Genomic DNA, 25,024 nt, shown 5'->3' with positions numbered 1-25,024 from the left:
TGTAATCTATAATTGAGTAGTTAACCTACTCATCACAAGTGCAGTGCCGTATCGTAACAGGAGCGTTCCACGGTGGAGGTAATGTATGGGACCATTAGAGGGTAATGATGTGGAGTTAACTGAGCCAACAACACGACTGGAATGTGGCCAGATGATTATACTAAAAGCTGATGTTAGCTTGTGTGTTACATGATTTTGGCAACATACACCTGTTTCTTGCAATCTTTATATGTTTTGTTTGGCTTTGGTCATAGATACATTTTATTTAAACAAGATTGTGAAATGAATAGTTTAATAGGTAGTAATTTTAAATGTTCATGTTGAAATTAAATATCCTTTATTACACAGGTCTGCAATAGAAAATTTGTCTCAAATAAAATAAGTAAACTTTACAGAATTTTAAGCACTGATTGGTGGAAAGTAATGAAATAATTCCACCACGTACAGTTTTGTCACGTACAGCAATTAAAGTTTTAGTTATTTTACATTTTATTACGCAAGTAACATGATACAGTTTTCACTATAATTCTAAATGGATTATTGAAATTAATTAAGAGATCCTTTAAAATTTAATATGTCAAGGATTTTGTAAAAGCAATTGATATATTATACAGGCCGAACTACAATTCACGTAGATGCATAGAATTAGGACTAGACTGAAAGAAAATCATCTTTTGGATCAAGGTACTTCGTTTTCTTATTATCGAACTGGAGAAAAGTAGTTTTTTGCTCTCTCAAGAAGGTGACATTGTTTTCAGCAAATATATACCGTACATGAGGTTTTAATGTAGAATTTATTTTAAGAGGAGAGGAAACGTTTTATTGACTCGTCCAAAAGAAGCCTGAAAACAGTTCTCCTTCACAATGGAATTAAGTATGCTGCGGTACCTGTTGGATGTTCGGTCCATTTAACTGATTTTTTTGAAAATGTGATCATGTTTTACACAAAATTAGTTATTAAGATCACAATTGGAAGATTTGTGGTGATTTAAAAGTTATTTTATGTTGATTGGTCAACAAAGTGGATAAAAAAGTTTCCTCGGTTTCTCTGTTAGTGAAACAGGCGTGACGGAAAGAAAAATATATTAAAAACTGAGGGCCAGGGAGGAAAACCTTGGAGATGATCGTTTTTAAATGTTGAGATGAAAAGTCTTGTTGATCATAAATAGATATTAATCCCACTACTTCACATTAAACATGATGTAATGGAACAGTTTGTGAAGGAATTCACAAGAGGAGGAGATTTTTTTCGACACCTACGTGAGCACTTTCCTGGTTTATCCGAAGAAAAGCTAAAAGAGTTGGTTCAAGTAAAAAGTAGGTGCTCTAAGTGAAGAAAAGGGGGAAAGTTTCCATTAAGATTTACATTCCATCAAGGAAATACAAAGAAGGTACCAAGTGAAAATGCAGACCAATGCTGGATGTTTAAAAGGACGACTCTCAACAAAGCTATAATAGGGTGAGTACAAAAAGAAGCTTTCGTAGGAAGAAAAAAACACTGCAATAAAGACTTTTGACAATGAAAATTTATATATTTTATAAAATATCTACTGTAGATGTAAGTTATACTATTTCTTTTGTGGTTAATAAAATCAAAAACATAAACAAATTGTAATTGGGTTTCGTTTGGATTTTCCTCAAATTTACAACCCTTCTTTGAGTGATAACCTGACGTGATAAAAAATGCATTGCATTTTTGAATACAGCGCTGAAAAGAACAAAGAATTAAGCTATCAAAATAAAAACAACTTTAAATTTTTCTTAGATTTGTGTTATTCACCATAGTGTTTTATACCATTACTATATTTAATTAAATAGATGGTCAGTTATTTATTTTAGAACATTTAGATACATACCAAACAATTCAACGTAAAAATAAATCATTGTAATGTATTTTTGATTATTTCCGAAACACATTCGAATTTACTTAAGAGTATTTTATTTATTTTCAATTGCTGAATTGTAACAAAAAATTTTCATATTTGAAACCACACATACCCGTTCGCACACCCAAAGTAGACAATTAGGAAACGAGCACCTATGGTGGCGAACGGGATGCAGATCAGAACTAAACCTAGAAGTAAAAAGAAAAACATCATGGATAGCGTGTTCAGATTCATTTACCAGTTTGAAGGTCAGCACCAACAGAGAGTAAAAAAAAAACATCTTTAAATAAGATAATAACCTTTCTGTCATGGGTCTCAGGTGCACCTGGATAAATAAAAAAAGTATTAACATCCATAATTTAAAACAAGAACTGCCAATTCCAACCGGTTTCCTTCGGCTAAGGGCGGGCTCCATATGAAAAAAATAAAATAAAACTAAACAGCATTTAAAATAAACTTAGAAACTAAATAACAAAATATAAACTATAATAACTGGCAACAATAAAAAAAATAAGTAAATAAAACAAATAGCAGTGTGTCACAGATGTTGACTCACTAGTATATAGCATCTCATCATGGAGGCCAGGTTTTTGACAGAGCAGGAAAACCCTGGAATGTGGTGTCTGCGACCTCCCCTGATGAAAAAGGCACCAGGAGGCAAAAGTCTCTCTCCTGGACCTAGTCAGTGAGAAACGTAGAACCTACGCCAGCATGTTAGTGTAAAAATTAAAAAGGAAACAATATAAATAATTTTAAAAGACAAAAATTTACTATAAGTAAATAGCTAATAGTAGCTAACAACAAGCAAGAATTTCAGAAGTTTCTTGCCACTCTGAAAAGGATGTACAGAACGCTTTGAAACAGTACATTCAGTGCCTTCTGCAGTCACAACGAACAACACTTACAGTACATACAGTATATAAAGACACATAAATGAGCCGGGGAGAAAACTGGACTCAAGACTTTAAACCGGCTAATATTTTCAATTAAAGTCTGCATAATCTCATGAATTTTTTTACCAAATTAAGATAATGATACAATTCTTCTTGTTTTTATTTTTTCACAATTTAATTCAAAAACAAATTAAACTATAAAAAGATTTTTGGCTACCTTGCAAAATAAAAAATTCTTTTTGCAATAAAATTCAAATAGAAATTCTTTACAAAATGCACTCTAAAAAGCACTCTAGCGGCTTAGATGTCACTCTCTTTTGTACATATCGTTATCAAGGCTTTAATATTTAACTTTACTATAAAAGACTGAGGATCGAAAACTAAACACTTTTTAACATTTCAAAACACATTAAAATATATAAAATTTATAGAACTTACTCAAGTTCAAAATTTCCAAGAGTTAAAATGCACATTTTTGTCTCAATAGTAAAAAAATCTAGAAGCTGCAAATGCAAAAGTTAAAAAAACCAATGCTGTGTGAAATTACTCTGTAACTCTCCTGATTCCAAGTAATTTAGTTACGTATTGACCAAAATTAAACATGTCATTCTTACTTTAATATCCTAAACTTTGCAGTCTCAATTTATCAGGAAAATGTAACGCATATTAAAAATGCAAATATTAAAATAAAATTACGCAATTAGAACGTGACTTTTAATTGATGACGATCGGAGATTACCACAGACTCAATGGTAAGTTATAAGTGGATCAATCTGATATCACTCATGCACCGAATGTAGTTCATAAGCTTGTGCCGTATTCAAGGAAGGGCATTGCACTTTTGAAGGGGGAGGGGTAGGTGAGATGGTCAGCCCCAACTGATCAAATATTAAATAAAAGAATCGAATCGATCCGATGACTGACATCGGATGCGGTTCAAATAAAGCCAACAATCTGCTGAGAAATACTCACTCAAGTCCTTATCTGATTCCAAAAAAGAGGCCTAGCCATTGTTGCAACAATACTTTACTCTACGTCACACCTTAATGTTTTAAAGATGGACTTTTATTTAGGATCTATGAGTTTCTTCTTAAAATCGTGTCGTTTTCTCGCAGTGTATATATTATCTGTCCGTAACTCTTGATAAAATGGTCATTGAACCTTGAAACATGGTGCTTATGTTTCTCATATTCTAAGAAAAATGTTTATTGATTTTGGCGTTTAAATTAAAAGAAATTAAAGGAAAAATACATGTTTTACAAGTTAAATTTCATCAGATGGGTAACCATGATGAAAACGAAGAGTTCGCACAATAAACAAAGTTGTATTTTGTATTGTTTATTGTACACAGTCATAAAAAAGGAGTCTCACAGCTCTGAACATGTTTTCAACATAATTAAGAGGGCGGCCTCCGCACTGAGGCTCTTTGTTACTTGATTCCAATTCGAGCTTTGATTTTTACAAGAAATAATAATCTGTAATAAATTTTAAAGAAATTTCTATGTGTAAATTATTTATTCTTAAACATTTCTCATAATTTAATCTTATATTAACTATCAATAATCCGTTAATATTATTTCAAAAATTATGTTATAATAAAATATAAATACTGTATGTGCCAAGATATTAATATTATGATGAAAAAGACAGTATGTTATTCACTTTAAATAGTAAAAGGACTACCATCGTTAAGTTAAATGTTAAATGTTACTACGATAAATAGTTTTCTTCAGTTAGACCATAAACTAAAATTCTTACAAAATAAGCAGTCTCCTGTAAAAATAATGGTTATACAATAAATTTGTTTGAAAATGGAAAAATTCAGCTTCCAGGTTTCTTTTGGTGCTACATAAGTAATTGAATAGTGACACTTGTATAGTTATTATTTATTGTAAACTGCGTGAATGATCTACATGCAGACATTACAAACAATGAGTGCAGTTAAAATCCACTATAACACCTTTTACCAAAAATAATTTTGTAATTATATCTTTTTTATTGCCTTGCATGTATAGAATTTAATTACCAAGCTTAAGTGGTAGTAAGAATGACGCGCGGTATGGAAAACCTCCTTTTTCATTTATTATGAATACATTAACATAATAATTTAGATAACAAAGTAATAAGTCAAATATGGTGTAAGTTTTTGATGCAAAAACAGTACTTGGTAGTTATAATTTCTTAAAAACACCTGTAGTGTAATTATCATAAAAGCGCTCATTACGTTTCATTTGATGCAAAAAACACATAAACATATTTTTATTGCAATTAATTTTGTAATTTAATACAGTATTACTACGAATAATAAAAATAGAGTTTATTTTAAGGAATAAATGAGAAGGAAAGACTGAAAATTTCATATAAATAGTTTATTATCAACGACATGATTGCAACAACGTGGGCTAAAAACACATAATATACTAAAGACAACTGTATTGTTGCCTTTAACTTGGATACACTAATATTATTTCTAATCCTAACTATTTGCAACAATGATAGTGGTTTTCGACATCAAGATAGGTCTACTTTAAAAATGCAGTTTTTAAAATAGATTAGATATAAATTTACATATCACAATCGTTTTAAAAGCTCAGTAGCCAGTCCATTGACAATGTTTGCCTATAACTATGTACGAGATGTGGGTTGTGGCCCCTGTATTACGTCACCTATTATGATCCAATATTAATTACTTATACTACACATTATTGATTATCAAATCGTACACTGCCACAAAGCGATAAAAGATCAATTGTAATGCAAATAAACAAATAAAATAAATCCGAGACTGGTTTCTTTATTTACACTGTATTATGTTAAAGTACTCTTGCATTTGAATGTTTGTATTCTGTCAATAAATAATCATATACGAATCCTTATTTTGTTAAAATAAACTTTTGAATCGTAATAATGTATCGTTCATAATCAAACAACATTCATTTTGGTATGTATTAAAATGAACAAACCGTTAAAAATAAGATTTTATACGGTTCATTTTAGGGTGCAGCTGCACCAAACGTTCTAACTATTGGTTAGTTTACAAACACATGTAATGTTTTGTTACTTTTAAAATTTAAACATTTAATACTTACTTCTGATTAGACAGCTACAATACATTTAACTTCGGCAGTTGCGGCAGGTCATAAACACTCACAATGAGATTCTTTACCCACTTGTAACGATTCATACAGTCAAGTTGCTTAATATGCTTCACGTATGACGCCACGGTGCCGATCCAGCTGAACCGGAGAGAAGCAGTGTTGTAGTCTAGAAGAGTAACTAGGAAGCGTCATAGTGTAGGTGAGGAGGAAGATCTAGGGGAACTGCCAAACTACTCCTCTGGAACATGGGGCAACCTGCTTCACTTGGACACTGCGACTTGACAGAACACACGGTTATTGTTATATAATATATCCTACAATCGATATAAACAACGGTCTTCTTGGCATGCAGGAGTTTTGTAAATTTTCAATGAAGGACATAGAGCGCGTGAAAAATAAATTTAAAAGGAAAGTAGGATAAGATCCAATTAGCGGTATAGGATTACCTGTGATCTAAGGACGTTGTTGGGTGGGTGAGGCAGGTCGAAGGAAGCGGGCACATAGGTGGTACCAGGAACACACTTGGAACATTGCCGCTTGAGAGCAGGCCTTTGACGAGAACCTCGACACCTCAGAGCGAAGCACAACTCTTCAGCCATTTCAGCACACAGTGACTGGTGAGGTGCGGGCACAGCTCTCTGGAACATAAATTGTACACATATATTAGTTCACATAGATTCATCATCAAATAATATAACACATCCTATGCTTAAAAATTTGGTTTTAACGGCGGATGATGAAAAAGGATAACAGAATGTGTGTTCTTTTTTCATTGTAATGTGTATTAGACACCATTATCTTTTTCAGTTGTCAATAACACAAGACTTTGTACACGATGTGTATTAAGTTTTATAGTCTTATTGCTTGTGTTCTGCTGGTCACAAGAAATATTACATACAAGCATACTCGTATAGCGTTAACCTCAGGTTTAGGAGTATGCTAAACATTGTAGGAAGTACAAATTTTTTGCAAGTTTATCGCCGTAAGTTGATTTGTAGTTCTTGCACGAGTTTTCTTCTACCTAAAGAAAAGGATATATTCTCATCCTTAAAATGTAGTGTTCTTCTTGTAACACGTAACAATAACAAAAACAGATTCTTCTCTCTATGTACTTTTATAATATGTTTGCGAAATTTTGCAAGGAGTGAAATTAAAATATCTTAGTCACTCAAAGTTAATATAAAAGATAAAAGTAGAGCGCGAATCACAGAGGGAGGGGCAGGGAAGGCCAGTATTGCACAGTCAGTCGCTTGCACAATTGCTATCTAAGTTGATCGGCCAACCACTTACATTCAACTACAGACCTCAATAATACATGTTTCTTGTAGCCAATATGTTTTTGTTGCTCGAGAAAAATCTAAGATAAAGTTAGAATGAGTTAAAAGTACTGATGTGTTTCGTTTAATATGTATACTGGCTCTGACTGTTTCTGAAATCTCGATGATTCAAAGCTCCAGGAATGATATGATCCCAGTAAATATAGATCAAGAAGGTGTTATTACAGTTAACTTTTATACTACACAGTCCTTAACACATTCATATACTGAAATTTCTAAACTCGAAAACCAGTAGTGAGACACAAAGACTAAATGCAGTTTAATAGTATGTTGTTGTTTCCAACAATACGATTAGTTTCTAAATAAAACAAGTAATCTTAGTAAATAAATCACCATTCATAAATAATTTATTATGTCTATAGTGCGTAACACTACATAATATACTGTTTGTGATATACATACCCTTTCCATTTGGGTGCTTCTTTTAGAATTATAGCAGAACTCAAAAATCGCCACTATGACCGCTATTGCCAATCCACATAGTAACACTACAAACACACCTCCTAGAAAGAATAATTACATCGTTAAAAAACTGGAGGTAGCATGATATGACAGCATAATGTAAGCAATTTGAAGGTATATTTAATTTTGTTTTAACGTTTGGAAGCTAAAAGGGTATGTGCGAAAAGAATATATGAAAATAAGAGAGTTTAAAAATAAAGAATAGCTTCCCTGGAGTTAGGTAGAGGGTGATGGATTGACTCACAGTGACACGTGAAATCGTAACATACAATACGTGTAAGTGTTAAAATAGTTACGCAGACTAGATTAACCTTTTCAACCCTTTTGATGTGCTGCGCGAGATTCGAGTAAAGGTTTTTAGCCTAGAAAAGTTTAGTATTCCTTCAAAATAACCCACTGCGAACGTCAAATGTCGACCAAGAGAGGCAAGGGGAGGATCAATAAGTGCAATTACTGCCTCCGTTGTGAGGCAGGAAAAGTAAGAAACACATAGTTGCTATGTTGCCAATCAGGGTCAAAACCTATGCCCCAATCGTATTCATCGAAAAACTGGAACTGCTTGGATGCGTACCTTTGTGGGATCCCAGTATATTAGGATAGATGTCTGTTGTTTCAACATTTTAATGTTTTTTAACTAAATATTTCTCACCTTCTTTAAAAAGAATTATAACCGTAATTACGAGGATGCTAATACAATTTTAACTATGTTTTATCGATTAACTTTGTTCCTGAAATATTTGCTCACTGATATGAACGAGTAGAACAAGCCGAAGTTACTGCTATTGGTTTTCTCAGTCTTGGTGTGAACTTTGCAGCATTCAAGTTTCTAACAAACATATTTTTACTGAATGTATGTATCCTGTTTAGTTCTTTTAAGTGGCGAAACTATAGGACCTTGTATGCCTTTCCTTGAGATAAATGGAAAGCCTATTTATTGACAACTTATTTTGAATTCAGTTAAAGTATTTGTAACAATGAAGTGTGTTCTGCAGGCAATATAGATTGTAAGCAGAGAAGTTCGTCTAACTATGAATAATTTGTTTTTTGAAAAATAAAACATGTTTAAAATAGAAGACAGTGAATGTAACCAGATCAATGAAGGCCATTTCATTAATCCTCGTAATACTGTATTCACTGATTCTAGATGGAGGTAATCATATTATATTAAGCTATCAGATGAACTATTAGAGCGGGATCTGAATGAGTTTTAGGTATTTTGTTCTACTAACCCATGCTTTAGAATGAAGTAACAGGACTTATTTTTATAATATTTCCCTTCCTTTTCACTAAGGCTTTCCTCGCTTATTCAAATACTGTTCTATTTTTAGGTAAGATTTTATCAATTAAAAATTTGTGAATACCTTTTTTGCAATGCAATGATTCTAAGTTTCAATAATGTGATTGACATAGATTTTAGTTACAAATGTAAAAAGTGAACGAATATATAAGTTTTGCCATAATATGTATTAGTTATTTATAAAGTGTAACTACTGTAATAAAACATTCAATCCAACCTGAAGTTAACTATAATTTATTTAAATTATAGGTCGTTAGATATAGAGTGAAGTTAGCTTGAATTTAAATTTCACTATTGAAATAGTTTCCCCACTCTAACTACATTTATTTGGTATACACTTCACGCTACCCTCAATCTAGATTAAAGCGTTGAAGGGTCTTCTTTTAATATTGCCTCACCAATATTGGAGACGCCGAGTGCGTTCGCCTTGGATTCCTTTCCTTTTTCCGTTCTTGTGCACGTATCTCCTGGATTCTTCCACCATTTATTATACAGCATTTGGATTTCTCCCTTCTCTTGTAGCTCAAGAATGGCAAGAGAGATTTTATCCCGCCATGGTGACCCTGTGACAAATTATTCTTTCTTTTTATAAAATAAAAACGGACTAAATTAATAACTTAATGAACAGTAAAAGGTTCATATATTTATTTACTATCGTATATTATTGAAATATAAGTATAAGAATTAGAAAGTGATTTTTACGCTAAAAGTGTCTCTAAGTCAATTAATAATACAATTTTCAAAGTGATATATAAATGTTATATAATAGGATGTTTTCTTGTATTTAGATTAAAAACGCGGACTAAGTGTAGATGTAGCTTGAAAAAAGCATATGTATTAATGTATGTATGTAATGTAATGTATTAATTTTTATTTTAATGTGCTGGAAAATGAAGGAAAATTGTTACAACTATTACGCTTTGCTTATCAAATGTAAATATATGCAAAGGATTGGAAATGAAATTTTATTTAAGAAATATGAAAATAACAAGACTAAATTATATGATGTCCCTTCTTTTAGTAAGAACACCATCTTCCAATATTTTAAACAAAAAAACTTACAAAACCCATGCATTCCCTTAAGTAAATATGATATCGGAATTTGACTCACAGTGACTCACATAAGCACAGTGTTATCATCTGTAGGGCAAACCACAACGCTGTCATCTTAAAAAGGTTCCTAAGAACATGGATTCACTTTTCTTCCCTCACGTAGGAGTATATAAATTGCAAGGTTTATTTTAGGATTTGGTGAAATGTTAATAACATCCCCTTATAGGTATTAAATAATTTTTTATGTATTAAATTCCATTATGTAAGATTAAACAGATTATATATCTTTCTTAAACATGATTTAACTGCATGATGACTGTATACAAATGTTCATATATACAATTATATAGTGTACCTGTAAATTTTTAGTGTACTTTAATGCTGTACAATTGGGTTTTATTATAATTATATACAATGTGCTTACGTTATTATTCAGAATTTCGGAATTTAAATAACACCATTTATCCATTTTAAAACAATTTGTTCAATTTAAATGGTGTAAAAAGTTATATCTAGCGTAATAATTACCCATGGGCGTAGCAATGCCGTATCCCTTGGTATCCAGGAGGCCACCGATCTGAGTGAGGTTACAGTCTCGCTGGACGATGTAGTCCAGCATTGTTGATTCCATGAGGAACGCATAATTGCCCTCCAGAACTCTGCGGATACCTTCTTCGTAAGTCGATACGAACACCGATGGCTTTTTATTTTCCATAAACCTCCACATCTTCTTGTAAGTTTCTATCATTGAGTCCTGTGGATAATTATAATACTATTGTATTTTCTATAGTATCCTAAATTAATTTACACAATTAGAGAAAACTAAAATTTAGTTACTTAATTGAAATGTTTAGTAATATTAAAACATTTTTACGACATTATTTAATTACATTCTTTTGTTTACTGAGGAAAAACCGCTAGGAGTATGGTTTAATGCCCGATAAAAGCGTGTTATGTTATTACTTAAAAGTGTTAGGAGCGATGTTAGTGCTCAAAACCATAAATATCTACCATTATAGTTATTAAGGACCGATTGTTTTCTAATGACTTATTTGTGTTTCATTGAAATAGCCTTAAACATATACAGCTGCACCAATACCTAATTGTAGTATTGATAAATTTCATAATTTATGGTTCACAACATAAATTCATACGATTCAATTATATGCCGGGTGAATGTATTCATATGTGACAGATACTGCAAATACAATATAATTGAATCGTAAAAAGTAAGGGCTCTGTGGTGTAATGGTAGCACATTCACCCGGCAAGTGAGAGATCCGGGTTCGAGTCCCGGCGGAGCAAGTACTTTTTGTGATTCAATGTTTATTGAAAAAAATGTAAATAAGGCTATTGCCATTTATATAATATATATACATTTATATATTAAAATATATATATATATATATATATATATATATATATATATATATAGGCAACTTTATTATACAGGTATACAATGAAATTTATTTGTTTATGTCAGATTATTATTTTTTATTCCTACCATTTTGGTTTGGATTGTTCAAATATTATTATGATCCGACTGTCCTAAATTACCATAAGCTTTTCCCTATCAGAACATTGCTAAATTTCGTGCAGCCGTAATGCCGTAGTTATATTCATAGAACTATGTGAGACGTCTCATTTAAAGATATAAATAATACGCATCCAAACGCGTTGTTTAATTTTTATATATTTTGCGTGTAATAAAAAAAATTTAAACTGCTTTATTTTATTGTTGAAATATTTTACGATTGTGGTCACTAATTAAAAATAATATTTTATTTAAAAATAGAGATGTAAATTTTACTAATTATGTACTCATGCTACTAGTTCAGTTTTATTTAATTTGTTCAAATTTATTTCAAGTGCTGAAAATCACTGACAGTGTTTTGTAAAGAAAAGTGGGAATAGTTAATTGGGGGTTTCATATATCTTGTTGGAGGACATTGTTTTTTCTGTAATTTAGTTAAAATTTAACTGTCTAAAAGTTATAAATATTTCTAATATTAGGATCTAATACATTTTATTAATTATTATGGACAGTATATAACTCACCCTAAAGAATGTCATGGTAGACCCACTGTCAAGAGTGCCGTAAGCGATTTCAGTCTGACCCGCTAGATCTTCAGCGTTCTCAATGGGAGTGATCATCCGCTCTACGGTGAGGAAGGCGGCAAGGTTGGCGGTGTAGGAGGATATGATGATCAGAGTGAAGAACCACCAGATGCCGCCGACAATTCGTGTCGAAGTCGCCTAAATAACATACTCCATAGGGAACACGGAATTGGGGGATGGGGTTAAACATGTATTCAAGTTATAATAGTTTTAAGTTAGCGGCTTTAAACACAAATTTAATGCACAAAACCTTGTTATGAGATGTGACATGAGAATTTACTATTACGTCACGATCATAGCTGATCAAAAAGTATTGTTTCACGTTGCCAATATAATCAAAAGCAACAAATTTAATCTGTACAAGATCCAATACATACCTCATGTTTTATTTATCGTGTTAAACTTTTACAATTTTGATCTGAGAAAGTACGTCAGCAGGTGTTTTGAAAGTCAATATCGAAACTTCATTCATAAGTCATGCATTAATGGTAAATAGATGTGGCGGAGAATTGAAAAGTATTAGTTTTTGTCAACGACATCGTTCCTTCCAGCAACTTTTTATGCATTGCACGTCAAACTCAGGTTATAATTCATGTCAAAAGAACGAAGTGTGTTTCTCAAGATGAATCCCTAGTTATAGTTTCTGAGTTAAAGCTTAAGACTCATAACACATCATATTTTTTAATTTAATATTATTGTAATATTTTAGATTTGTATGTGCTGTATGAAATAATATGTTATATGCATACATACAATTTGGCACTACGATTCAAAAGCTGTAACTCAGAATGTATAGAAAACTAAAATTTACATAGCTTTTTTAAATAAATTGAATCCTGTATTTAATGAAACATATTACGTATTGCTATTTATTAATTAATCTGTTTCAGTGAGTTAGTTCATGGACTTGTTAATAATGTACCCTCTGCCTTAAAACATATAATAATACAACCCACGCTTAAAGCAACGATAGAAAGGCAAACTAGTTTTATGATGCAGTGAAATATATAATATAGTGTGAATGTCACCACAAAAGTAAAATAATTATCATACAGAATTACATATGGAATCGTGTAAAAATTGCAAACTTAAACATAACCGGGCATATTGTTTCACTACTGAAAACAATTTTCAATTCATTAATACTCTATAATTTAAATGTGGAGATAAAATTGTGGAGCTAGTTATGGAATGCTTCATTGCTTGGTAAATTGAAATGATAAATCACAACTAAACTAATTGCTACTATTTACAACATGTCACCCTTCATTATTGTTTTTTACTGTTCAATGCTATAATTAGATCTTACCATGAAGAGAACAATTTGTTATAACTAATAATGAACTAATAAAACCTGTAAATAATTTAACGCATTAGTTTAAAAAAATGTAGAAACATAAATAATTATAGTATAAGAAACTATCAGTATTTTGACATTATTTAACACGTGTTTTATCTCGTATCCCACCTAAAAACAATAATTTACTTTTTTGCATTATAATGTTTCTGCATATAATAACTGATAAAACAATTAAAGCCAAATAAGTAAACAATGTTTTATGGGTATAAATTTGTAAACAGTAATAATGACGTATGCCCTTCAACAAAATTTACAAAATTAAGCACCCTAAGATATTAAAGGTGCAAAAGATATAGTCAAGGAAAGTTCATGCAAAGGAAAAGGGATTCATGAATACCTTCCAAAATACTAATAGATCAAAATATACGACTTGAGTGACGTATAAGATGATGGAGTAGCCTTGATATAATGTTCATAAACTAAATTTCTGTTGAAGATATGATATTTCATGATTTTATTGAGAAGAAATTACTAAACGTGTGCATCATCAAATAAGTTTATAAATGTTAGCTTGGCTGGTGAAACAAAAACAAAAACTGCACAGATGAAATGGTAATTTTTATTTGAGCAATTAAAATTTTACTCCATTAAATTGCATTTTTATGTTAGAATATCACAAAAAAATTAAAAATAATCAACGTATGTTGTGAAACGTTAGAATGTTTTATTAGAACGTTTATTTCAAAGAAAGTATATTAGTATGATTATTAACACTTAAAAAAACAACAAGCAAAGTCCTGCAAACAAAAAATACTAAAACTGATTGCACTATATAGTTAAAAAGCCTTTCTTGAAAATGCCTGTAATTTTAAAATGAGATAAAAGTTTGGGGAATATTTAAGTATATAATTAGTAAGTGAACATATATCTGATTCTAGAACAACTTTATAAGTCCTAAAGTTTATTATAAATGCTGGTTTATAAGTATATCTAGTACTGTGATATAAAGATAACAGATCATGTATTGGAAAATTTATATACGTGGATAATAGTGCGAAATTCTAAAAAAAAACTCATTTGATGCAAGATTAAAGTAAATATATGTAACGTTTTTATAAGGTTCTGGACTCCTAAAAAGTTCGTGTACTAAAATAATGAGCACCTTTTACTCTACTAGCCGGAGCAACTAGTGTTTATTATTTGGAATACACCCTCCGTGTAGCTTAAACTTCGTGACTCTGGAGGATTCTTTACCCATTTAAGATGTGAATTTATGTTGACATCTGATGATATGTGGACTACCTGATAAATCTTACAAGTTGCAGACGTCTCGCCGTAAAAGCAACTTTACCGGATTACGACTATGGAGAGTCCAACAAAAATCTTTTGTGGAAACAGCAATATTTCGTAACGACGGATAATGCTGTGCAGGAATATTTGATATTATCTCGTCCTAATGAAGCTGGGAGGTGCCCAAATGGACCGAGATAAAGGAAAAAACCTATTATAATAAATAGAAAGATAGTAGAAATTAGCTATATTTAAGTACAGGGTGTCCAACGAAGAGGTTTAAACGTTAAATTATATAATATTTGCCAATTTGTGCACAGAACATTTTCAAACTCAAAATATCATTAAGTGGGTTTTAAAAAATGGTCTGTGAAAATTTCCAGCTCTCTAGCAATTTTTTAAACACAAATGATGGTATTTTATAACAACTATACTTTACAAACAGTAAAAAACAATATTTTTTGTTTTATAAAACTATTTATTATCATATTCTAGAGAAATTAAGCATTTCAAACAGAAAATTAAATCATAATCCATTAAAAAACCTACAGTTAAAATCCATAATAAAATTATTCGAACCGTAATCCATCCACAGCGACACACTCATAACAGCGCTTAACAAATTAATCGTAAACTGTTATAAAGAAATTGTGCGGTATTCGGAGAAGTTGTTCTTCAATTGATTATTTTAAATCCTCATCATTATTGAAGCTAATATTATAAACTTGTTCCTTTAAGTAATCCCATACAAAGAAATCACACAAGTTAATCTGGGCATCGGGGTGGCTAATCTAAAAAATCACTTCCACGAAAAATCCAACGGCCATGAAGGTTGTCATTTAGTAATCTCTTGCCAGGATTTCTGAAATGAAGAGGAGCACCATCTTGTGAGAAGACTGCTTGATCCATTTCTGGAACCGTAAAATGAGGCATGACTTGTTAATTTGAAACCTGTTTACACCTCTTCCCAGTCATTATACTTGAAACGTCGTATGATAGCACCCCATTACAACTGGCAGCTGCCCAGACAGTAATTTCTTTTGATTTGCGTAGAGTCTGTTCAAGAATGTGTGGATTGCCGGTGTTGTAATAATTAAAATTCTGCCTATTTTCAGCACCATTTCGGTAGAAAGTGGAATGATCCGAAAAAAAATTTAGAGCATGCCAGTTAAGATTGAGCCGGTTCAATACCCATATCTCCCGGCTCATGTGTGTTTTATATAGTGTGTGTGTGTGGTTTATTGGCTGCAGAGGCGACCGACCTTTTGAAGGCGTTTGGCCTTTCCGGGAGAGTGGCAAAGACTCCGAGCCGTGGTGTACAAGTTAGGAGTAGCTCCAGTTTAATATATTAGTTTAATTAAGTGTTTTGTTTATTTGCTGAGCTGAGTTCCTTCTGACATGTGCGGCTAAGTTTACGGCCCCTCACTGATGAGGTCCAAGGGATGAATTGTTTCCTCCTGTTCATCTCTCCATCATGCGTGGTCGCAGAGAAACCTTCGCTTTTGCGCTCTTACTGAAGGACGGCCACCATGATGGACATTTCTACCAGTCAACATCTGTGATACCCTGTGATATTGTTATTGTTGCCATTTATATAGTTTATATTTTGTTATTTAATTTTAAGTTAGTTTTAGATATTATTTAGTTATTTCTTGGATTTCATTAGGAGCCCGCCCTTAGCCGAAGGATACCGGGTGAAATTGGCATTTCTTGTTTCAAATTATGCGTTTCTAATTTTTGTATGCAGGTGCACCTGACAAGGATTGTTTGAGGTATCTACTACTGCAGGCACCTTTTATTTTTTTTATTTTTTTTTATTTATAGTATATATACATATTTATTTATATTGACTGGATAGGCTTATGTGTGTCTTAGTAAATGAACCTGAGTATACTGACCACGGTGTGTTCTTTTTTTTTTTTACCTAGTTTAGTCTTGATCCGGCATCCCGTTCGCCACCATGGGGCGCGCGCTTCCCTGATGGTTTGCTGTGGGTGTGCGGAGCGGCGATGTACGGTTTCAATGGTAGCAGAGCGTGGTTACCTGCTCTCTCAGCTGTCTCTCAGTTCTGGTTTTGTTTGTTGGTGTAGGTTAGTGTTAGGTAGGGGGAGGTCAGAGTACACAATTTTTTTTTATTAGGAGCTCGCCCTAGCACAGGATACCGGGTGGAATTGGTTTAGTGTGTTGCTTCCTGCAGACTTACCCTTTGCAGGGAGCAAGGGACTCTAAATTGCTTAACCGCTAAATTTATCTAACTGTACTCTACTTCTCCCCTATCAATGTGTTGTTTTGTTATATGTTATTGCTTCTGTGTTTGTAGGTTGTGGTTAGTGTATATTTGCAGGGTATCCTTCTATTAGGTGGCAGGTATTAAGTTCTTCACTTAGACCTCGTCAGTGTAAGCCCTTTGTGAGTTGAGTCCACTTAGGTTACTAAGTAATTGTTGCGTACGCTTTGTTGTATTATTTTGTCTTAATTGTTTGGTATGGCGTTTTCCCTGGTGCCTGAACATCTGCGCAAGCCCGAGTTGGTTTTTGAGGTCCTGGCGAGAGGACAGAAGCCCGAGGGAGATGTGAGGGCATTAAGAGTCAATTACGGGCTTGTATAGCGTTGGACCGCAGCTGGAATGCAGAGTTCCAAATTAATTACTGAATTTGAGTTTTGTAAAACCCGAATGGAAGAGTTAGAAGACGACATTAATTTTGAGTCACTTCCCATGTCCGGGTGTCAGCAAAGGCTAGATTGGCATCTCAGCTTTTTACATTGGCGTGACAGAATAGTTTTATACTTATGTCAGCTCCTAGTTTAGACTCTGATATTAAAAGTTTGGGCTTTTTTCGGCCAGTAATAAATTAAAACAAGCCTTAGATGGTTTTGAGTGAGGTGCGCTCGTGTGAAAGAGAAGGGGGTACTATTTACCGCTGTCACTCCAACGGAGGTTCCCACTACCATTACTTTTGCTAACCATCCACCGGCTCTTTCTTTCGAGACTCCCAGAGTTACTATGTCTCCGTATGGGTAGTGGCCCTCCTGAAGCGGCTGGTGAGGGCATCATCTATAGTTGTGCCTTCCTTTTCTAGCTTTGGCAAACTGCCTCATCCTTTGGGGAGTGTTTTACAACACTTCCCCAGAGTTGATGGACTTGACACTAATTTACTTATCCATTTCCTTCTGGAAGTTTTTTTAAGCTAAGAGAATTTCCTGGTATGACAGATGCCATGCTTATGCAGATTTTAGCGCCAGTTTTCCTTAAGGCCGCTTTTTGATCGCCTTCTAGACTGCCTTAAGCGATGGTGCCACATTTGACCAGTTCCACGCCGAGATCTTGGAGTTCTTTGTACCTGCTCGGGTTAGGGAGCGCTTGCGGGTGGAACGCGTTTACCGTCCTCAGGCACCAGACGAGACGTTGAGCCATTTTGTCGGGGAGAAGATACGGGATGTAGCCCGGGTGTTGCGCTTGAGCTTGAGCGAAACGGATTTGGTGAGCCTTATTTTGGAGGGCATTAAACTGAAGAACGCTCCCGTTTGATTTTTTGTAGCCGTCCCGCATCTTTTGCGGATTTGGACCGCCTCTCCATCATCTCCAGAGGGGTTCAGGATGCGGATGATCAAAGGGAGGCCATGTCGAGGGCATCTTCCTCACTTGCCTCCGGGGCCGGTCCATGCTCCGGTGCAGTCTGAGCCAGCAGCTGCTCCTTCCCGTAGGCAGCCTCCTACCTGTTATGGCTGCAAGCAAGTGGGACATATTAGACCGTTTTTGTCCACTTAATAAAAAAAAACTAGTAAGCTTGCGGACGAGTAAGCCCGACTCGTGCCGTAAAGGTAATTTTGAGGGCAAATTATGTACCTAATTTTGATGGTAAAAGGGTAGCTGGTTTTAATACAGAACAGAAAGAAAACAGAAAGAAATAGACGTGGGGACAGTTATCATCGTTGGCCGAGAGGGGAGGTTGCTGCTCTGGCTGCGCAGGGAGTAAGGGCTGCCCGCTCAAACCTGCCCACAACTGGATGTGCTTGTGGGGAATGTGGTGCAGAAGGCCCTGGTTGATTCTGGGTCAGCACGCAGCCTGATTTCTTTGTCGTTTTTTGAAGATCTAAAATCCTCTGGGCTAATACGGCAGGTTGAGCCTAGTTCACTTATCTGCTGGACTGCTTCACGCACACCTTTACCTATTATCTGTAGTGCCCAGATTCACATCAAAATTAATTATTTCTCTTGGGATTGGAGCTTTTTGGTGGCTAAGGACCTGACTTTTCCTTTCATCTTGGGAGCAGATTTTATCGGAAAAAAAAACTGGCATGATTTTGGATTTGGCCTCCAGTCATTTTTTCTTTGCTTTCGCCAAGCGGGTGCTCGTTCCCTTTTCAGATGTTGAGTCTCGTGGGACTGCTGCCTTAGAGATGGAAGATAAGAGCTTGACTCCTCCTGACCAACTAGGACATCTTACGCCGAAAGAGGCTGAGGACATAAGGCAGATTTGTTCCAGTTTTCCTGAAGTCCTAACTGACAAACTGGGCACGACCAATCTCTTGGAGTACGAGATTCGTCTTACAGACACCCGTCCTGTACGTTCCCATCCATATAAGCTTGCTCCGCCCAAGATGGAAATTCTGAGAAATATGATTGATGATTTACTTAAGAGTGGGGTAATCGAGCCATCTTGCTCAAATTTTTCCAGTCCAGCGTTTCTAGTGCCGAAACCTAAATGGGAAGTCCAGATTGGTCCTGGGTTATCGAAAGCTCAATGCTCAGATAGAAATTGACTCCGTGCCTCTCCCCGATTTGCATTCTGCTTTCGACTGGTTTGGTAAGGCCAAGTATTTCTCCATTTTTTGATCTTAATCAGGCATACCATCAGATTCCTCTAAAACACGAGTCTCGACCTCTCACTGCCTTTTGTGTGCCTTGGAATTTGTACCAGTTCACCCGAGTGCCAATGGGCCTGGCTGTGGGGGCCCAAACACTCACCAGACTCCTGGATTCTATCTTTCATGATGTCAAATTTAAGTTTTCGTGTTTCAACTATCTGGAGATGACCTGCTTGTGTACAGTGAGAGTTATGAGGAGCACTTGACTCATCTAGAGGAAGTTCTAAACTAGGCTGCGAGAGTCTGGCCTTACCGTCAATCCTGAAAAGGTTGAGTTTTTGCTCAGCCTGAAATATCGTTTCTGGGTCATCTTGTCTCTTCTCGAGGTGTTTGTATTGATCCAGAGAGAACCCAGGCAATCAGGGAGTTTCCTCCTCCTAAGGATGCCAAGGGGATTGCCCGTTTTTGTGGGGAATGATAAATTTTTATCATCGTTTCATCCCCAATGTTGCTGAAGTGGCGGCCCCCTCTGAACTCTCTTAGGAAAAAGGGTGCCAAGTTTGAGTGGGGTGAAGCGCAACAGACTGCTTTTGAGCAGCTGAAAGAGGCAGTGATGCAGCCTCCAGTCTTGGCTATGCCTGATTTCAGTCGTAAGTTCGTCTTTGCAAACTGATGCTTCCTCCTTAAGCCGTTGCTGCTGTTTTTATCACAAGAAGTAGATGGTATCCGGCAGCCCATAGCTTATGCTTCACGCCACGTTAACCCCTTGTGAGAAGAAGAGTTGTTCTGTTTATGAGCTGGAATGTTTGGCTGTCGTGTTTGGAATTAATAAGTTCAGGCGTTACCTAGAACATAAAGAATTTTTGTTGGAAACCGACAACCAGCACTTTCTTGGCTCCTTGCACACCCCCGTCAGCTCGGGAAGATTGGTCGCTGGGTAGTCCAAATTTCTGCCCTTAAGTTCACAGTGCAGCACGTGCGAGGCACCCAAAATATTCATAGCGGACACTCTGTCACGCATGTATCACTTACCCAACGACCACCAGAATTTATCAGAGCCGCCATGTTGTGGCGTGCTCCTAGACTTTCCTCTGGCATTTTCGGACATTGTTCCACACCAACTTAAGGATCCCGAGCTGACTGCTATCATCAATGAGCTTAAAAACGGAGGTGCCCACCCTCCTTATTTTCTGTACCGAGGTGCTCTATGCTGCCGTGACAAGCAGCGGAGAAAACCTAAGTTAGTGCTGCCAAAGCTTTCTTGTACCGATGGTCTTTCAGTATTTTCATTCTTCTCCTGTGGGCGGACATCTAGGAATTCATAAGACCATCGCGAAGATTAGGGATCAGTTCATCTGGAAAGGTATGGACCGGGATATTGCAGCTCGAGTACGTTCTTGTGAAACTGTGCTCGCTAAGCAAACCCGCTCAAAATACCAAGTTGGGTCTTTTGTCATCTGAGGTGGCGGAAAAAACCTTTTGGAGAAGGTTTTCATTGACTATGTTGGGCCTCTCCCGCGTAGCAAGTCTGGAAATAAGTTCCTACTTGTTTGTGTGGATGCCTTCTCCAAGTTTGTTTGGTTGTTCCCATTGCGGAGTGCTACCGCGCAGCTCACGGTGCAAGCACTTCGTAACCATTTTTTTCAAACACTTTGGAATCCCCGCCACCTTAGTTTCCGATAATGGTTCACAGTTTGTCTCCAATATCTTTAAAAGAATGTGCTTTGGGCACGGAATCCGCACATGTGACTACTTCCCCTTTCTATCCTCAGCCATCTCACGCCGAACGGTTTAATCGCAATCTTCGATCTGCTCTCATTGCCTTTCATGCGGAAAAATCAGACCACCTGGGATCAACAACTACCTTGGATCCAATTTGCCTTTAATACGGCCCAGCATGAAAGTCACAAGGCGGTACCTTTCGAGTTATTATTTGGCTTTCCGCCAAACAACCTTTGGCGAACCTTTGGAAAATTAGCGATCTTCTGCCACCTCCTGGTACTCCCGATGTGAAAGCCACTTGGGAGGCAGCCAGGGCGGAATCTCATTCGGGCTAGGGAGTTAGTAAGGAGGAAGTACAACCGAGGTCGTATTGCCAATCCCTTCCAGGTGGGGGATCTAGTTTACTGCAAGGCTCACCCAGTCAGTTCGGCTGTGGATAAAAAGAGCTGCTAAACTTTGCTACAGGTGGACTGGTCCCCACCGCATCTTGAAGTTTCTGACTCCGGTGACTGCCCGACTGGGAGATCCTCAGTCCGAGAAGATTTTCAGGAAGGCGCACATATCCCATCTGAAGCCTTGCCGGAGTCATCCGTGATTCCTCTTTAGTCTGTGCGGGAGGGTTTTAGCTCCAGAGGCCTGATCACCTCTGCTCTTTCTTCCTGATCAAGGTTCCTGTTTTCTTCTTTGTACCCATGCTACTCTTGGAGGGATTTCTTGCCTCCAACTGGATTTTCTTGGTTTTCCCTTCTGCTGACTTCAGGGATTCCGGTTATATTTCTTCAACCATTGGGAGGAGAGGCATTTCGTTTCGGTTCTTCTTTTTGAAGAAATTTACAGAGGGGTGTTCCTCCTTTTGGGGGGGGGGAGTCTGAGCCGGTTCAATACCCATATCTCCCCGGCTCATGTGTGTGTTTTATATATAGTGTGTGGTGTGGTTTATTGGCTGCAGAGGCGACCGACCTTTTGAAGGCGTTTGGCCTTTCCGGGAGAGTGGCCAAAGACTCCGAGCCGTGGTGTACAAGTTAGGAGTAGCTCCAGTTTAATATATTAGTTTAATTAAGTGTTTTGTTTATTGCTGAGCTGATTTCCTTCTGACATGTGCGGCTAAGTTTACGGCCCCTCACTGATGAGGTCCAAGGGATGAATTGTTTCCTCCTGTCATCTCTCCATCATGCGTGGTCGCAGAGAAACCTTCGCTTTTGCGCTCTACTGAAGGACGGCCACCATGATGGACATTTCTACCAGTCAACATCTGTGATACCCTGTGATATTGTTATTGTTGCCATTTATATAGTTTATATTTTGTTATTTAATTTTAAGTTAGTTTTAGATATTATTTAGTTATTTCTTGGATTTCATTAGGAGCCCGCCCTTAGCCGAAGGATACCGGGTGAAATTGGCATTTCTTTGTTTTCAAATTATGGCGTTTCTAATTTTTGTATGCAGGTGCACCTGACAAGGATTGTTTGAGGGTATCTACTAACTGCAGGCACCTTTTATTTTTTTATTTTTTTTATTTATAGTATATATACATATTTATTTATTGTAAGGTTTTGTAGGGTTGGTTTAGTTTAAGATTAAGGTTGTGACTATCCTTGATGTCTAACTGCCACTGTTCATTCAATAGGTATTATATGTTCAATCTGATATTTGGTAATTTTATTGTTTTATTTTTATAGTTTAACTCCACGCAGTTCTGAAATAGGAATATGTTTCCTACCAATATAGGGCTGTTTAGATCAGGTGTCACATAAAACGTGTCTTCAGTATTACTTTGCCAATTTTTATGGCGATCTTTGTTGAACCCAAAACTGTTAATGGTATACCGTTAGCCGATATCAACGAGGGTATGTTGCTAGTATTTAATTTTGTTTCACAAAACTAGGTCTGCTCTAATAATATTTATGTTACATCCTGTATCTATAATGCAGGGGGTACTGGATTGTCGAGGGTTTTTTGTGGTCAAGGCTACGTCTATTGTTAGGACAGGTATCTTCTTCTTGGTTTTTATTTTCGCAATTAAATATGAGTTCATAAATAATCCTCTAATAATAATGTTTTATTTTTCCTCGGTCTGTGTATCCTGTCTTGCGTTATTTCTTGCAAGTTAGTACAATCTATCATATTCTGTTTCTTCTGTTGCTCTATGTGATTTTTAAAATCTGTATAGTGTCTATCTCAATGGTTTCTTCCAATCCATATGTGTGTTTACCTCCCCCATACTACAATCTGGGTCCTGTTTTACGTGCGCTACCCCTTTAATACACTAGGTTTTATCTGTCGTGTGAAATTTTCTGAGACTGCAAGGTTTCTTGTAAAGCTGAGTTTATTTATATTTGTTGTCCCCGAGGGGTTTGGTTCGCTTAGGGTTGGTGTTGGATTGAAGACAGATTGAAGTTTTATTGGTGTGTATAGGCTTTTGCATAATAGGTTGTTCAATTTCTTCCATCTTCTTTAAGGGTGGGAATTCTTGATTATAATCTATGGCTTTAAATATCACTTCTGAACTGGTCTTTCCAGGGGTTGATAGTGGTATTACTTTGGGGTTAGTTGGAGTAAATGTCATAGGATTTTATACATTTGTAAGTTTGTCGATTCCTTTGGTTAAAATCTATGGTGTTATTTGTTTTCGCTTTTGATAAGGGGGAAGTTCGGTAAGGGTTAGTGTGGACCTCCCCCTATTTCCCGTTTTTTTGATGATTTTGTTTATAATAATTAGACTTGTAACATGATTCGATATTGTGGTTTGTTCGCTTGCAGTACCTGCAGAACAGCTCTTGTGTATTGTTGGTTTTAGGTGCTAAGCGGTTACTTTGGGGTTGAGAAGTTAATGAACGTTGCTTGAACCAACATTGTTCAGTATTATGGTTGTTCTTTACGGCAAATAGTGCAATACCTATTTTGTCTAGCAGGTTGTATTTGGGGAATGGTTTTGTCTTCTCCTATCACTGAAAGTAACGTATTTAATCATAGGTGGCCTTTGGGTTTGTTTTGGGGTAGTTTGGGGCTTTCCATATGTCTATTCTGGTGAGGACTAGGTGTTCTATCATATCTTGGCTTATATTTTGAGTTTTCATACGAGGATGGAGACCTTTCGTACCTGTGGTTATGATTTGAAATTTGGTTTGTAGTTAGGGTAGCTACTAAATTGGTTAGGGTGTTAACTTCTGCTTGTAGTTTATGAATGATGTTTTGTTCATTAATGGTGTACTATAGGGTCTGTTTGCTGCAAACCCTATTGTATCTTTCTTTGTTTTTCATTTGTGTTAGAACTAGCTGTTCTGTAATTTTTAAATTAGTCTCTAGATCACTTAAGGTGTCGTTTTTTCAGTCCCTATAACTCGTTCACAGATTTCTGGGTTTTAGTCCCTGTATGATAAAATGTATAATTTGCTTTGTCCTGTATTGTAGGGTCATATCTTCGGCATGTTGTTAATATATCTAAAAAATAGTTTAGTGTTGGCTCGTTCTCTCCCTGTATTTTGTGTTCTAAAATCATTTGTAGACTCTGGGTTTGTGCTAATGGAGTGAAAGCCTCTATGAAACTTTTAGCAAGTTGATCCATTGTATGGCTTCCCCCTCGTTGTTTTTGCCTGTAGTGTTTGAACCAAGTTAGTGCTGTGCCTGATAAAATGCGCTGGGAATAAATTAACTTTAGTGTTATCTGTCCATCTGTTTGAAGTTGCTGCAACTAAGAATTTGTCTAAAAAAATCTTGTGGATTTTCGCTCTGGAGACCTGTGTAAGTCCCAGCTGATAT

General features: G+C 35.7%; 1 protein-coding gene across 6 annotated transcripts in view; it reads right to left on the bottom strand.

Annotated features, from left to right (window-relative positions):
- Window positions 1-5,127: 5,127 nt before the first annotated feature.
- LOC124359162 (glutamate receptor ionotropic, kainate 2-like) overlaps window positions 5,128-25,024 on the bottom strand; it is a 145,606-nt gene continuing 125,709 nt past the window's right edge. For 5 of the 6 annotated variants that reach the window (XM_046811667.1, XM_046811666.1, XM_046811671.1 and 2 more), the window contains 6 exons: window positions 12,085-12,282; window positions 10,555-10,780; window positions 9,372-9,536; window positions 7,617-7,717; window positions 6,324-6,515; window positions 5,128-6,154 (listed from right to left, as the gene is read on the bottom strand). In XM_046811667.1, coding sequence (XP_046667623.1) covers window positions 6,056-6,154; window positions 6,324-6,515; window positions 7,617-7,717; window positions 9,372-9,536; window positions 10,555-10,780; window positions 12,085-12,282 — 981 coding nt within the window. In that variant the 3' untranslated portion in view covers window positions 5,128-6,055. The remainder of the gene's footprint in view (window positions 6,155-6,323; window positions 6,516-7,616; window positions 7,718-9,371; window positions 9,537-10,554; window positions 10,781-12,084; window positions 12,283-25,024) is intronic. The other variant, XM_046811668.1, reaches the window with a different exon arrangement.

The sequence above is a fragment of the Homalodisca vitripennis genome, chromosome 4 (genome assembly GCF_021130785.1).
Source record: "Homalodisca vitripennis isolate AUS2020 chromosome 4, UT_GWSS_2.1, whole genome shotgun sequence".
Lineage (NCBI taxonomy): Eukaryota > Metazoa > Arthropoda > Insecta > Hemiptera > Cicadellidae > Homalodisca > Homalodisca vitripennis.
The sequence above is the reverse complement of the archived record's forward strand: the minus strand, read 5'-3'. Positions and strand labels throughout refer to the sequence as shown.